The sequence below is a fragment of the Hyperoodon ampullatus genome (assembly GCF_949752795.1).
Source record: "Hyperoodon ampullatus genome assembly, chromosome: 10".
In the NCBI taxonomy this organism is placed as follows: Eukaryota; Metazoa; Chordata; class Mammalia; order Artiodactyla; family Ziphiidae; genus Hyperoodon; species Hyperoodon ampullatus.
In genome coordinates this window covers 2,388,457-2,403,390 of record NC_136923.1, presented here as the reverse complement: position 1 = coordinate 2,403,390, position 14,934 = coordinate 2,388,457, and the positions used below count along the sequence as shown (strand labels likewise).

The 14,934-nt window shown below is 60.9% G+C and overlaps 1 protein-coding gene across 1 annotated transcript; it reads right to left on the bottom strand.

The window, feature by feature from the left end:
• Nucleotides 1-430: 430 nt before the first annotated feature.
• On the bottom strand, nt 431-1,656 carry H1-10 (H1.10 linker histone). The gene has a single exon (XM_079713772.1). It carries the CDS (start codon nt 1,500-1,502, stop codon nt 861-863), a length of 642 nt encoding a protein of 213 aa, XP_079569898.1. The 5' UTR covers nt 1,503-1,656; the 3' UTR covers nt 431-860.
• Nucleotides 1,657-14,934: the final 13,278 nt, after the last annotated feature.

Genomic DNA, 14,934 nt, shown 5'->3' with positions numbered 1-14,934 from the left:
GCGCTCCAGATTAACTTACAAGCTCCGGGAGGGTCAGAGCCTTACTCAGACCCCACCTCAGTTAGTGGGGAGTGAACCAAAACCCGGCTCCACTGTCCCTGTCACAGTAACACGAAGCCTCACTGAATTCGGAGTCAGTAAGCTCTGTGAAGGCCCGGCGTACGGTGACCTTGTGAGACCTGAGGGTCTCTAACCCGCAGACCCCGCAAAGCCCCCGCTCCCCCACCCCCCCGGCGGTGGACCCAACTGCCCATCTACCAAGGTAAACTCCGCACCTCCTTCGGGGACCAACCGGCCCCCGCTCCTGCCGGGCTCCGGGCCTGCACCTCTAACGGATCCGGGGTGTTGGGGACCCGCCCCCCATCCAGCCCAAGCCCCGAGGCGGCGGCGCCCAACCCTCCTCCACTCGGAAGAAAACAAGAGCGGTTCAAAGGTTTAAACAATTTATTGTGTCCAATTTATTGTGCCCCAAAAAAGGCGACGAGAAAAAGGAGCGCCGCGCAGCCCCGCGCCCCGCGCGATTGCTCGGCGCGCGCCCGGAAACAGGGTGGGCGGGGGCGGGAAGGACGGAGCGGCCGTCGCGTCCTCGCGCGCAGGCGCGGCGCGGCCTTCGGGGCCCAGTAACCAAGGCGACACCCGTTGCCAAGGGCGAGAGCCAATAGGAGCATCGCCAGGGCCGTTTCAAAAATCTAAAGCAAACAAAAAAAAACGCTCCCACGCGGGGGATGGGCAGGCCGGCGCGGGCCCGGGTCCCCTGAAGTCGGAGCGCGCACGGCGGCCCGGGCCGGTGCCCGGGGCCGGTGCCCCGCGCAAAACCTACGTGCAGTCGGGGTGGGAAAGTGGGTGCCGGGGCGCCGCGTTCACTTGCGGCCCTTGGGCACTTTGGGCACGTTGGGCTTGGCCGCCTTCTTCACCTTTTTGCCGCCCGCGGCTGCCGCCTTCTTGGCCTTGCTGCCTTTGTCCTTCTTGGAGGCGGCACCCTTCTTGTGCGAGCGCTTCTCGGGCTGCGGGCCCTTGGCGGGCTTCTTGTCCGCGCGCCGCGCAGGGGCCGCGCTCGGGGCCGCCTTCTTGGCCTTGTGCGCAGCAGGCGCCGGGGCGGAGGCGGGCGCCGGGGCTCCGCGCCGCTCCACGCCGCCCTCCAGCTTCTTGCGGTTGAGCTTGAAGGAGCCGTTGGCGCCGGTGCCCTTCACCTGCAGCAGCGTATCGTTCTGCACCAGCGCCTTGATGGAGTACTTGAGGTAGGTGCGCCCGTTTTGCTGGTCGAACCATGCCACCTTCTTGGCCTCCGCGTAGATCTTGGCCAGCGACGAGCCGTTGCGCTCGCCCAGTCGGCGGATGGTCTCCACCACCAGCTGGCTGTATTTTCCTGGTTGGTTCTTCTTCTTGCTATTCTTCCTCTTTTTGGAAGGGGACAGCGAGGCCGAGCCGCCGGCCTTGGCCGCCTTCTTGGCCGCCCCCTCGGCGGTCGTCAGCGGTAGGGCCTCCTCCAGCTCCACAGACATGGTGGCGAGTGGATTGGTGGCGGGCGGGGCGCGGAAGCCCGGGGGCCGCGCCGGGAAGAGAAAGGCGAGGGGCCGCGGGGGCGCCGGGGGGCTGGGGGCGCGCGGCGGCTCCAGGCGGGAGCGGCCGCGGCCGTGCCTGGGGCCGGGCGGCAGGGCTGGGGTGGGGGCCGGGCCGGCCGGAGCGGGGGTCCCGAGCCGGGGCCGGCGCGGGGGCGGCCGGAGCGCAGGAGTCCGGCACGAGGTAGCCGGAGCGGGGACCGTCTCGGAGCGGATTTAGTGGGCCTCGCGAGCGTCGCCGCCTCCCCTAGAGCTCGCTGGGCGTGCGCGCTGGGTTCTGGCGAGGAGGGCGCCCCGCTCCGCTTTTATGGCTTTACGGCGGACCACGTTGAGAACAACAACAGCCTGGTCCGGGGCCAGCGCCAACTTGTGCTTCTTGGAGCCCCTTCCCCGGCCGCTGGCTTCCCAGACCGCGCCTCCCCGGCGCCGCCGCGCCCGCCGCCGTGCGCCCCGGACAGGGCCCGAGCCTGCGGCGCGGCAGAGAGGCGGCCCGCGCCCAGGGAGGGCTCGGCAGAGGGGAACGGAGGGGCGCACCCTAGGCTGCGGGAGCGCGAGAGGAGGGGGGCACCCCGTTTAGGGCTGAATAGCGCGGGCCCCCGGGGAGGCCCCGCGGCCCGGAGCTCGGCGGCAGTCAGCCAAGAGTGGTCCACAGGCCCCCAAGCCCAGACCGCGTCCGGGGGGGCCCGGGCCTGCCCGCTGGACGCGCTTTAATTTGTCCGAACTAACACAGGGCACGCCCTCACGCGGTCGGCTAGGGCAGTGTGGAGGGAGCCGGGACGGCTTCGAGGGGGGTCTCCGCCAGAGTGCAAGGGGAGAGCGGATGCTGGCGCCCTCCCCTGCGCGCCCGGGGTCTCCTTACGCCTCGGGGGCCTGGGCAGGACGCGGGAGGCGGCGGAGAAGAGCGCAGGTGCTTCTCTGGGGACATTTCCTAGCCGCCGTCCCCCCCGCCCCCGCCCCCGCCCCCGCCCCCGCCCCCGCCGCAGATGCTACAAGTGCCCCATTTTATGGTGGGTGAAGCAGCCTCCACCATTCCCCCCAAAGCCAAATGGCGGCTCCGGCGGGAGAGAGGGGAAGGCCGCGGACCCCGGACAGTTTCCCGGAGAGGATGGGGGAGGGGAGTTGCTCCTCGTTCCGGGCCACACCCCTCCCCCTCCCGTGTGGGGAGCGCAGTTGAGAGCGGGGGCTCCCTCTCCGGGTACCACGCGGAGGCTTGTGCAAATCTGGTGGCCCTGCCGCTGGGTCCAGTATTGGAGGTGCGGAGGAGGCGCTGGACAATCTTTCTCGAAGCCGAAGGAGCCCCCAGTTGGGGAGCTGAGGCCACGGGGAGACGCTCCGGGAGGAGGGCGGATCCCTTTGGGGTGAGTGATTTAGGCCCGGATCCTGCGGCCGTGGCCACGGCCACGGCAGGATAAACAGTTCCCTGAGGCGCCAGCATGGAGGAGAGGGGGTGGGACGGGGGGGTTGGACTGGAGCTCCAGGGGTGAGAAGAGCTGCAGGCCGTGAAAGCCAAAAAAGCGGGGTGCGTTTCGAGCCTTCTGACCGAGCAGGCCCCCTGAGCGGTCTGTGCTTCCCCCTGTCACAGCGCTTGTCCGGCCCCCATTTGCTTTCCGACAAGCTGGGGAATAAGCCCCAGGGGAGAAGGAAATTGAGGCTGGTGGGGTGTTTGCGGGGGTCAGCGGCTTGAGCCACAAAAGGGGGCAGAGAGTACATCCCGTAGGAGAGGGAAGATGGATCTCAGCCCGGGCTCCTGCAGAGGCCAAGCCCCTCTCCCAGGGAGGAGGGCCGCTTAGCGAGCCCAGCCCAGGTGACGAAAGACCATCCGAAGTTCCTAACGGGGGTGAGGTGGGGGGACACACGGGTCTGTGAGAGCTGAGCCCTGGGAGGAATGGGGAGCAGTGGCAAGGAGCTTGCAGATAATGCATGGCTTGAGCAAAGACCTCGGGTTCCGAAGACGCAGGGTGTGTGCAGGGTGAGAAGCAGCGAGGTGCAGACCCCGTGCCCCCGTGCCTGGGAGCAGAAGCCCCGGGAGTGAGCAGAGCGTGCGTGTGCTGGGGGTGGGCGTGGCGGCCCTCCCGGGAGGACCAGGGCGCATTGAGGTGGAGTGGGGGCAGGGGCGCCCACGAGAGAGCTGGCCCAGGGCACCCGGGTGACTGGCACGAGGGGCTCCAGCTTGGGTCTCTGAAAGGTCAGAGGGAGAGCAGAGGGTGGTAGCCCCGAAGGACCCCCGACTGAAACCTGCCCAGCCGTCGCTGGAAATGTGAATCTGGAGCTGGTTGCAGCAGCAGGCGGGGTGAGGGCTGTCTCCCCGGGTCATCAGAGGGGAAGGAAGGACGTGGGGTGGCCGGAGAGGGAGGCTGCCCACTGGAGACAGAGGAGGAGCGGTGAGAGAGGAAGGGAGGGCCCGGCGTGGCTGGTGTCCTGGAAGCCGAGGAGGAGAGAGTTTCCAGGAGGAAGGGCCGGTCTGTCCGGTGCAGCTCCCTCAGGAAGCTGCTTGACCCTCAGAGCCGGCTTCTGAGACCCTCTGCCTGGACCCTGCCTGTTTCGTCTGGTGTTTTACTAAGACCTAAATTAGTTCCAGGATTTAAAAATCAGGCGATTTCAGTAAAAATGCAGTCCAGATTTCAGACTTCCCTTTAAAAAATCTCAAGATTTGACCGGGGTGGGTTGGGGGGAGCGGGCATAGGGTGCAGGGCCTGAGTAACAGTTCAGTGAGGGGCGCTGGGAGGCCCTCTTGCCCTGGGGGAGGCCTGGCCGCACCGGGAGGAGAGAAGGAATCAAAGCAGGGAATGGACACACGCAGGCAGGGCAGTCCACAGGGAGGACACAGCAGACACGGCTCAAGAGTCCACACCGGCCCTGGTGGGCTCCTTGGCCTGCCCAGAGGGGGTTGCTGCCTGGGGCCCAGGGCTCAGGAAGACTAATTCTAGGCTTTGGGAGTGGGTAGGGAGGTCATTTCCTGCCAGTGACCTCATTATACAGGTGAGGACACTGAGGCCTGGGTGGCAGTGAGTAGCTTTATCCAGTTCTCCAGGACTCTAGGCCTTCGGGGATGCCTCTTGAACCGAACGCTCCTGGGTAGCCCCTGCCATCCTTCTAAGGACGTCACAGGTGGGGAAGGCCTCACGTGGCCAATGGAAAATGCCATAATACGGGAAAAGGAGCACTTGGAATTGGCCAGGGCCTGGCGGAGAGGGCCACCCCTTCCCCAGGGCCGGGGGTGCCTATTCTGGGCGGGTCCACTCTCCCTAGGCAGGCTTCTCCCGTCCTGGGGCTCCAAACACCATCCATACATTGGTGACGCCCATTTCTGTCTCTCTCCCGAGTAACAGACAGTCACGAACTGCCCGCCGCTTCCCCTGGGCTGTCTAAAAAATGTCTCTTCTGTGTCATCTCTGAAACAAAAACTCCCCATTTTCTCTTGCAATCCTGCTCCTCCCCAAACTCGCAGAAAGCAGGGGCCCCCCCTCATCTCTTCTCCCGTCTCCCCCAACCCGTAGGTGCCCGTGTGCACTCCTCCCCCAGCCGCCGCGCTTGCCACCCTCCCTCTCCAGGCTTTTTGTTCCTCCCACACACCAGGGGCTCCCACCTTGGGGCCTTCGCACCTGCTGTGTGCCAGCTCCTTTCACCCAGAACCCATTCGGTGCAGCCTCCAGGCCAGCCGGGCCAAGACGCTTCTCTGGGATTCCTGTCTCGTTACCCTGCTTTATTTTCTTCATAGCACTTATGATCATCTGACCCTGTTTGGCCTATTTCTGGGGGGGCTCCGAGAGTGTAGCTGGGTCTCCCTTGCTCCTTGCCGGCCCCCAGCCCCGGGCACACCCTGCTTGGCGACGCAGCAGCAGGAAGGTGGACTCTGGGAGTCAGGAACTCCCCTCCCCCAAACTCCCTGTGTGACCCACCTGCCTGGGCCCCGGGCGGGCTCAGTGTTGTCATCTGTATAAGGGGTACACGCACAAAAGGGCAGACAGAGGCACCTCCACCTCGCAGTGTTTCTGACAGCCTGGGCAGGGGCCCTGGGCGGGGAGGCCCAGAAGGCTGTGGGGTCGCCAGCCTGCTGTAGGAAAGGCCCAGTCGGCTCTGGCTGGGCTGCTGGGGTAACAGTTAAGAGGCCAAAGGGTCTGTCTCCCCAGAAGGTGTTTTAAACTGAGAGGTTGGCTCCAGCCTTAGCCTGGGCTGGACCCAGTTTGGGGTTTGAAATGTCAATAAGAGGCATTAAGTGCTTTTCAGTATTTATCGGGAGACAAAGGGGAATTCACCAGAAGAGACTGTGGGGAGGTTGCCTTTAAGATGCAAGTGTGTATTGTGAAGCCCTGAATGGGGACGTGGTGAAGGCCTCTGGCCCCTCACCCCCAGGGCCGGCGTTGGGGCGGGGGCGGGACCGCCAGGCGGGAGGCTGAGATCAAAGGAGCGGACAAGTAGATGCTGACGCTTAGAGGAGGTGGAACGGGGGACTGGGCTGCCACCGCGTCCTGTCGTGTCCCCGGGGCCCCGGCTGCCCACCACCTCTGCTTCCCCGCAGGGTCCCCTGCTGCAGACGCCCCCAAGGTGCTGCTGTCCTTAACGTGCGGGTTGTCAAGGAGGGACTTCGGTGCTACTCAGTGTGGAAGGAGCCAGACCTCGGCGGAACCCGCCACCGCCTCGCGCTGTGTGTCAGGGTCAGAGCGAGGGAAGCCCCCCACTCTGGGGGACTGAGGACCGTGGGTGCCGAGTAAGGACCCCAACCTAGAGACGGGCCTGCAGTGCTGATCAGAGGCTCAGCGTGCAGACTGGAGCCCGTACCCTGGGACGTGAACAGTGGCTCGGCTCCAGGAGGGGTCGTACCACCTCCCTCTTCCGCTTCTGCCCGAGCTGGGGACCTTCTCCAGGACTTTGACTTTTCTTTTCTTTCCTTTCTTTAAGTGCTGGGTAGTTTTCTCTTGGGGAAGTTATTTGTGGTATAAAACCCAACGGGAGTAGAAGGATGTGAAGTGAAAACAAAGCCCCCGCCCTTGGCCCCAGCTCGCGAGCTGTGCGCGCACAGGGCTGCGTGTCGCTGACTCTGGACACCGGGTCTGCGTCCAGGTGGCCTGTCCTGAACGGCTGCAGCGCCAGCCGTCTGGTCGTGTCCTCCTGCGGGGCAGGCGGGGCTGTTACTAAGGTGTTGCCGTGACTGTCCTTGTTCGCGAGCCCAGAACTAGCCGCCAGGTTCACTGTGACAAATCGAGTTCAGCCTTGGTGCCCCGCGACCGTGCAGCCCTCCGAGCGCCCCCTCCTCCCCGCACCCGCGTCCCCCATGAACGCCCGTCCCGGCTTCTGTGACTCCACCCAGCCTGGCCTGTGTGTGTCCCCACCTCCCGGCCCCATTTCAGGCACCGCCATCCCCCCGCCCCCGTGACCTGGCCGCCTCCTCTGGGCTTCCCGACCCCCCATCTCTTCCGGGCCGCGGCCACCAGCCTTTGGGGGCGTGAAGGGACGTGGCATCCCGCCCCCCTCACAGCCTGGCTCTGCCCTGCCCACCTTCCCCTGCCCTTCCTCCTTTCGGCCTCGGCCCACCCAGCCCAGCCTCCCCAGGGGCCTCCCCTGCGGGGGTCTCTGCCTGGCTGGGTCAGGCCTGCGGGGAGCAGTGGAATTGGGTGGCGTTTGGGCCCTTGTTTCAAGGACGGGGGAGCCGGCGACTCTCCTGGCCCAGGAGACGTGGGCTCCCGGCCCCCCTGTCTGCGAGGCAGGGGTCTCCTGGGACCCAGGCTGCCCGCTCCAGTGCCCCCGGGGAGGGAGCCGGCCCGGTGGGCGACGCCAGACTTGTCTTCCAGCCTTGGGCTGTGGTAGAGCTTGACACCTCTTCTCCAGAAGGCCCGGGGCTTGAGGCCCGAGGAGTCCGGGCGGGTTTGGAATGGAGAGACCATTTGGGGAGGGGCCCCGGCGACCAGGACAAAACCCGACAAAGAGAGAAACTATCTTCCAGCGTCGCCCTGCGGGGCAGAGGCGCCGACAAGGGAATCTTGGCTTTATCTCCTTTCTTACAAGCAGCCTCAGCTGTGGAGACGCTTCCGCGGGGGCCGGGGCGGGGGGACCCGCAAAGCCCTACAGGGGGCGAGAGCAGCCTGGGCCCAGGCGCCGGGCATCCACTCATCCCGTGCGGCCGGGGCTGCATTTCTGCCTGCGGTGGAAAACCGGGACCCAGGAGAGACTGGGTAAGGTCCCCGGTGACCCCTGGCCAGGAAGAGATGGCAGAGCGTTTGCTGTTTACCTCATTTCAAGGCGCCCCCCCGCCACTTTCTAGCACTTGGTCTTACACCACCTATTGCTTTCTCATGCCTGCCGCCCCCAGGAGAGCAGGGACCCGGTCAACCCGTGCTGCACGAGGCCTGGCACGTAGTAGGTCCTCAACAGATATTCGTTGAATGAATGAGATGGGAGTCAAACCCTGGCGGGCTTCCCGTCGCAGTGCGAACCTGCGCGGTTCCAGGGCCGAGCCGAGAGCCCGCGGGGCCTGCGAGGCTCACAGACGCTCATGTCAGTGTGACTGGCAATGCGGACATCCTCTCCTGGTCAAGAACAATTCACAGCTGCCCTGAGAGGCTGGGACTCTGCTTCCTAACTGCCGTTGTCCGGGGCGGCTGCCACCCACCAGCCCGGGCCCCCGACCTCCCCGCTCAGGACCCTCCAGGGCTCCCCGACCATCCTGCAGCACTCGGGGGGCCTGCTGACCTCTTCAGACTTTACGTCCTGGCGCCCCTGCCGTCCCCGCGGCCTCCCGCCCAGAGCCCACTTCCCACCCCTGGTTTGATTCCCATCGGCTCCTTCAGTCCTGTCATCCTGATTCCTTTTCTCAGAAGTTTTCTGTAGCTGAAGTATCTTTTATTTTAGCATCTGTCCCCCACCCCCAAGACCTTGTCTGTCTTGTGTAGCATTGAATGATGAGAATCTAGAAAGGAATCTAACTCCAAACTCAGGAGTTAGGTCCGTCAGGACTCAGAATTATATTTGTGAAAGGGGGAAACAAAAGCCACCAAACCAGCACCTAGTCTAGAGCTTGACATAAACGGCTCTCCAGAAATGAGTTCCCTTACTTTATTTCCCTCTAATCAGATCTTAATGCTTGAATGCTTTGGGACCGTCGATGGATCCAGTGGGAAGGACCCTCAGACCCTGTCTTGTCGTCCTGTCTGCCCTGTCCCCACCTTCCATGAAGAAGCTGAGGTCCAGAGAAGAGGCCGGGCTCACACGGTGCCGTGGGATTGCGCTCCCAGCCTGACTCCCAGTGCAGTGCTTTTGCCCTTTCTGACCCTTCACCTGTCCAGTCAGCCAGGGGCAGGGAGGGACGGCAAGGCCAAGGCTAGGTCCCAGGCTGAGGACAGGTGTTCGCCAAGCTCCAGCCTTGTCTGGGCGCAGAAGTCTTTCCATCCGGGCCGGGCCCCGGAGCCAGGGCACGGCGGAAAGGCAGCCGGAGGAGGCCCAAGCGCTCTTCAGACAGCTAAGCTCACTCTGGACCTGCCATTTAGGCACCATCTGCCCCAGAAGATTGAGAAAGCCTCGGAGTGGATCTCCCTGTTGCCAGATCTTCACAGAGGCCCAGGTTTTCTCAAAGCCCCCATTGGACCCCATCAGATCCCGCCCACCCCTCAGACACGCGGGAGGCTTCCCGTCACTCTTAAAACACAACACGCCTGATGCGGTTTGCCTTCCTGCCCTGCCCTGGACAGCCGGCCAGCCCACGCGGTGTCTTTGCGCTGCTGTCCTGTCCTCCGTGGACTCTCAGGCCCTGTTCCCTCTTGCCAGTCAGGTGAATAACATTTCAGGGCAGCCTTCCCTAAACACCCCGTCTGAAGTTGGGCCACGCCCCCGCCAATCTTTCACCATCACTTTGACAAGTTTTTCTTTAAAGCACTTACCACTACTAGAGCTTTTGCATTTATAGCCTAGTCTCTCCTCCCCACCTGGAGTCAGCTTGTCTGGTGTGTGGGTCACCGAATTCTCCGTACTTAGCATACAGTAGATGCTCAATAAACATTTGTTTGAATAAGTGACAGAGAAAGGGCCCTCACAGGGAGTACAGAGATTCGGCCCGTTTGTTCTGCCCAAGGTATTAAACTGCGCGTCTGGAGAGCCTGGGGGTTAGGGCCAAGATAGCAGCTTCCCCTGCCCTCCCCGAGCCCCTCGGCCTTCGACGAGTGAGCAGTTGGCTCCAGTGGAGGAACTAGCATTTCAGACGGGAGACAGGTTGGGGCCTTGGGGCAGCTTTCTGTGTGGGGAGCGGGGACAGTTCTTGGGAAGGACAGTCTTCACCCTTAGGGTGAGTAACGACCACGGCCGGGGTCAGTCGCTGTGGAGGGGACTGAACGGAAAGGGTCCCCGGGATGCACGGGAAGGATGCTTATCTCTGTGTCACGGGGAGCGGGGGCCGGCGCCCAGCCTCTGCGTCTTCGGCCGCCCGAGTCCCCTCCGGGCTTCAGGGGCGCACCGCGTGGTCTCACCCGCGTCCCCGGCCCTTCCGTGCCCGCCTCCCTCCCGCCCCGCCGGTGCGGCTAGACTGCCGGGCGGGTAACTGCGCTCGCTGGCGGCGGGCGTTGGGCGCGCGCCCCACCCCGTCTCCATGGAGACCACGCGCCCGCCTCCCAACAGCCCAACGGCTGCGCGGCTCCGGGGACCAGATGCGCGGATCCTAAAGCCCGGAGACGCATGTCAACACGCGGACCCCCAGACCCCCTTCTCGACAGGCCCAGGGAGGGGCGGGGGTGTGTGTGTCTCGTTTAACAAAGGGTCGATCCTGGGACAGGTTTGGGGAAAGGAATTGACCCAAAGCCTGGAGAGCTTGGACCCTTGGGTACTGTTGCTGGTCCAGGACCTGCACTGGAGCTTTCCTGCCACAGGTCCTCCTGAGGCCTTGCTAAGGTTTCCCTGGGGTGGCGCCGAGGCCAGACCCCAGGACTTCGTCCGCTGGGCACAGGTCCCTCTGGTCACTCCCCACGGGGCTGCACTGGAGGAGGCTCTGAGATGAGGTTCTGTGAAGGACGCTACAAGGCTCCCCCCGACGCCGCCGGGCAGCCACCAGGGAAGGTGTCCCGCTGTGGGGACGGCTTGCCCCCGTAGATCCCAGCCAGGCTATGGCAGAAGCTCTGCAAAGCTGACCTTGGTCTTTGACCTCTGCCTGGTAAGCTCAGAGAATAGCCCAGGCCACATCTACGCCCACCAAGGAGACCAACTGCTGGTTTCCTCCCAAGACCACCACCCTGCACAGATATATATGTATGTATGTATGTATATATATATATATATATATATTCGGGTAGGTAGGTAGGTAAGTAGGTATGTATGTATGTAGGTAGGTAGGTAGGTACGTGGGCCTCTCACTGTTGTGGTCTCTCCCCTTGCGGAGCACAGGCTCCGCACGCGTAGGCTCAGCGGCCATGGCTCACGGGCCCAGCCGCTCCACGGCATGTGGGATCTTCCCGGACCGGGGCACGAACCCGTGTGCCCTGCATCGGCAGGCGGACTCTCAACCACTGCGCCACCAGGGAAGCCCTGCACAGATTTTTAGATGTCCACAGCCCCAGTAGAGGACTGGCTAACCTGAAAGCTGACTTCTCCCGGGATATGGCCAAGTGACAGCTGGTGCACACCTGACCTGCCACTGCACTAATCACTAGAGCTGGCTTCCAGAGTGACCTTTTAACTTGTCCTCACTGGCCACTCCTGATGCTGCCTTCAAGGCCTGTACAGTCGGCACCTGCTGGCCTTTGTATGTCAGGAATCCACGCCACCAGCCCCTGTGGTGACACCGAACACTGGGGACCAGAGCTTCGCAGATTTGCCTGATGGTAAACCACCAGAGATCCATCCTCATATGGAACCACCACACTGCACAGCTCTGTGCCTTTCATGTCCACCTGTCTGGGATGCTTTTCTATTCAAATTTTGTCCCAGGAAACAAAAAAACAAAAGTCCAAACCAAAACAGAAGACAAAAGCATTAATTTTATCTGTCCCGGGGTTCACAGACTTACAGGCCTACCTGGCCAGGTAGAAAATATCAATGAATGAGATGGTTTGCAAGGGACTGGTGACCTGGGGGGCACGGTGGGCCCATAAGGGGGCAATGAGCCCAGCCCCCACTGCTATGCCAGGTAGAAGGCAGGCCCCGGGGTGCAGAATACTCTGAAGAGAAGTGGCAAAACGATATTTTTTAGTATATAATTTCTTGTTTTGTTCTTTAAACATTATTCAAAATTCAGATTAAAGGACTTCCCTGGTGGCACAGTGGTTAAGAATCCGCCTGCCAATGCAGGGGACACGGGTTCGAGCCCTGGCCCAGGAAGATCCCACATGCCGTGGAGCGGCTGGGCCCGTGAGCCATGGCCGCTGAGCCTGTGCGTCTGAAGCCTGTGCTCCGCAGCGGGAGAGGCCACAACAGTGAGAGGCCCACGTACTGCCAAAAAAAAAAAAAAAAAATTTAGATTAAAGAAAAAATTGTAAGAAGTAAAACAAGGCACGTCTGCAGCTCAGGGTTGGCCTGCCTGGCTTGCTAGCCTGGACTTCAGTGCAGATTCAGCCCTGTCTGCCCGTGATCTTATGAAAACTCCACTTAAGCCTGCTGTGTGCAGACCCCCTGGACACTCTTCTTTGCATGTGCCTGAGCCCCAGAGATCCCTCCGTGTTACTGGCCGGCTGGGGGCTCCTCGGGGGGGGGACCCTGCCTGGCCCAGCTCCCTCACCTGCTCCTCCCTGAGGAGCAAGGGCTGCCCGAAGATTCTTTACCAAACTGATCCTGCAACCAGTCTAGAAGGAGATGGAGAGGGAGGTGGAGGTCTCTGGGCCTCTCAGCACGAGGTGCCATGCCAGCCACAGGGTGCACTCTTCCTGCTTTGAGTTTGGCCCCAGACTTGTGAGCCGACTTTCTCAAAAGCCCCTCCCACCCCCTGAACCTAGAGGTCAGGGTGGAAAGAGCAGCACAACAGCTTGGCTTCCAAGGCGGCTTCTGGCAGCATCCGCCCAGTACTGAGATTCCCAAACTCAGCCCTGAAAATCTGCACCTCGTTCCTGGCCCCTTTCCGGATGGTTTATGTGCTAACCAGCAACATGCACTTGTGCATAAGCCAGCGCCCTGCTCTGGGGCCCCAGCGGTCAGCTCAGGAGCCCTGTTGCTCCGGGGAGCCCTGGGCTCCTCCAGGTCCAGGTGTGACTTCCCAGGGGGACGGTTCCTGCACACAGTGCGGGGCGCGTGACGGTAGTTCCTCGGGCTTCAGGCCTTGACTGAGAAGGGAAGGAGGTTTCTCTCTTCCCCTTTCCAGAAACGTACAAAACAGAAATAGAAACCAACTGCTCTGCCCTCTAATACTTGTCTGCTGCCAACCCGTCATCTTGCAGGACCACGGACACTGGAACACGATGACCACAGTGACGCCGGCTCCTCTCCTAGTTCCCTAAGGAGCCTTGGGCCACGGCCTCTGCTGACTGGTCACAATCCAGAAGAGTGGTTCTCAACCTGGCTGCACGCTCAGATCACCTGGTGAGCTTTAAAAACTACCAGCGCCTTCTCCCAGGACAGTGAAATCCAAAGTGCCAAAGGTGGAGCCCAGGCATGAGGATTTTTTCTTCCAGTTTTATTGGGATATAACTGACGGGCACTGGGATTTCCGGGGGGATGGGGTGGGTGTCTAGGGCATTACCAGAGAAAGAATGCCTGCTTTGGGGCAGTGGAAATGCTGCCCCGCTCCCAGTGGGAGGAGGTGAGCCCTGGGGCTCCCCGTGGTCCAGGGGCAGGCTTCCCAGCTTCCAGGATGCGGGGGGGGTGAGAGCCACTCCAGGGGTGGGGGGCAATCTGAGTCTGGGGCCTTTCTCGGGGGAGGGAGGGGTGCCTGAGGGGGTGTTCTTTGGCCCCCTCCGCTTCCACCTCCTTCAGGTAGTGAGGCTGGCAGGCCTTGCCCACTGACTCTTTTAGAGCTTGATGGCCAAAGAAATTAGCCCCACACCACTGCGCCCTCCCACACCTTGGAAGAAGGTTGTGTTCTCTACATACACCGGAGAGTGGCAGCAGAAGTCGAGCTGGCCGAGCTGTCCCGTGTGCGGTGTGGCTTTGCCCACGCACGGGCGTTCCTGTTGAAAGGGCACCCCGCGCAGGGACATCACAGAGGATGGAGGATGTTTGCGGGCAGAGGCAGCGGCACCTGGGGTTCTGTGAGGGTGAGCCCTCTTTTCAGGTTTCGTGAGCTGCAGACACTAACTGCCTTTGACTTCTTTAGCTCGGCAGTTTCCTTTTTTCCCTTTTTTTAAAAACAAAAATGAAATGCACGTAACAAACTTTTTACCATTTTAACCATTTTTAAGTATACAGTTCAGTGCCATGACATCTATTCACAATGTTGTGCAACCATCACCACTGTTTATTTCCAGAACGTTTCCATCATTCCTAACAGAAACTCTGTTACCAACTAAAGAGTAACTCTCCATTCCCCCACTGCCCACAACATCTATTCTATTTTCGGTTGATAGGATTTTTCCTATTCTAGCTCCTTCATCTAAGTGAAGTCATACAATATTTATTTTTCTATGTCAGGCTTATTTTACTTAGCAAAATGGCTTCAAGGTTCATCCATGTTGCAGCATTATTCAGAATTTGTTCCATTTTGTGGCTGAATAGTATTCCGTTATACATATATAAACCACATTTTGTTTACCCATTATCTGTTGATGGACACTTGGGTTGTTTCCACCTTATACCTATTGCAAATAATGCTCCTGTGAACTTGCTATACGACCATCTCTCTGAGTCCCAGCTTTCAATTCTTTTGGGTAAATACAACGGAGTGGAATTGCTGGCTCACATGGTAACTCTATGTTTAAATTTTTGAGGAATGACCAAACTATTTTCCACTCAGCCGCACCATTTTACATTACTTCCATGTGCACAAAGGTTCCAATTACTCCACATCCTTGGGAACACTTATTTTCTGTTTTTGGGGGGTTTGTTTCTTTGTTTTGTTTTGTTTTGGTTGCGTTGGGTCTTCGTTGCTGTGTGTGGGCTTTCTCTAGTTGTGGCGAGCGGAGGCTACTCTTCCTTGCGGTGCGCGGGCTTCTCATTGCGGTGGCTTCTCTTGTTGCAGAGCACGAGCTCTAGGCACGCGGGCTTCAGTAGTTGTGGCTCGCGGGCTCTAGAGCACAGGGTCAGTAGTTGTGGCGCACGGGCTTAGTTGCTCCAGGGCATGTGGGATCTTCCTGGACCAGGACTTGAACCCACGTCCCCTGCATTGGCCGGCCAATTCTTAACCACTGCACCACCAGGGAAGTCCCTTTTGTTTTGTTCTGAATAATAGCCGTACTACTGGGTGTAAAGTGGCTTTGATTTGCATTTCCCAAATGCCTAGTGACACTGAGCATCTTTTCATGTTCTTATTGGCCAC

Coding starts and splice junctions, on each gene's coding strand:
- H1-10 (XM_079713772.1), bottom strand. CDS start 1,502: ATGTCTGTGGAGCTGGAGGAGGCCCTACCGCTGACGACCGCCGAGGGG.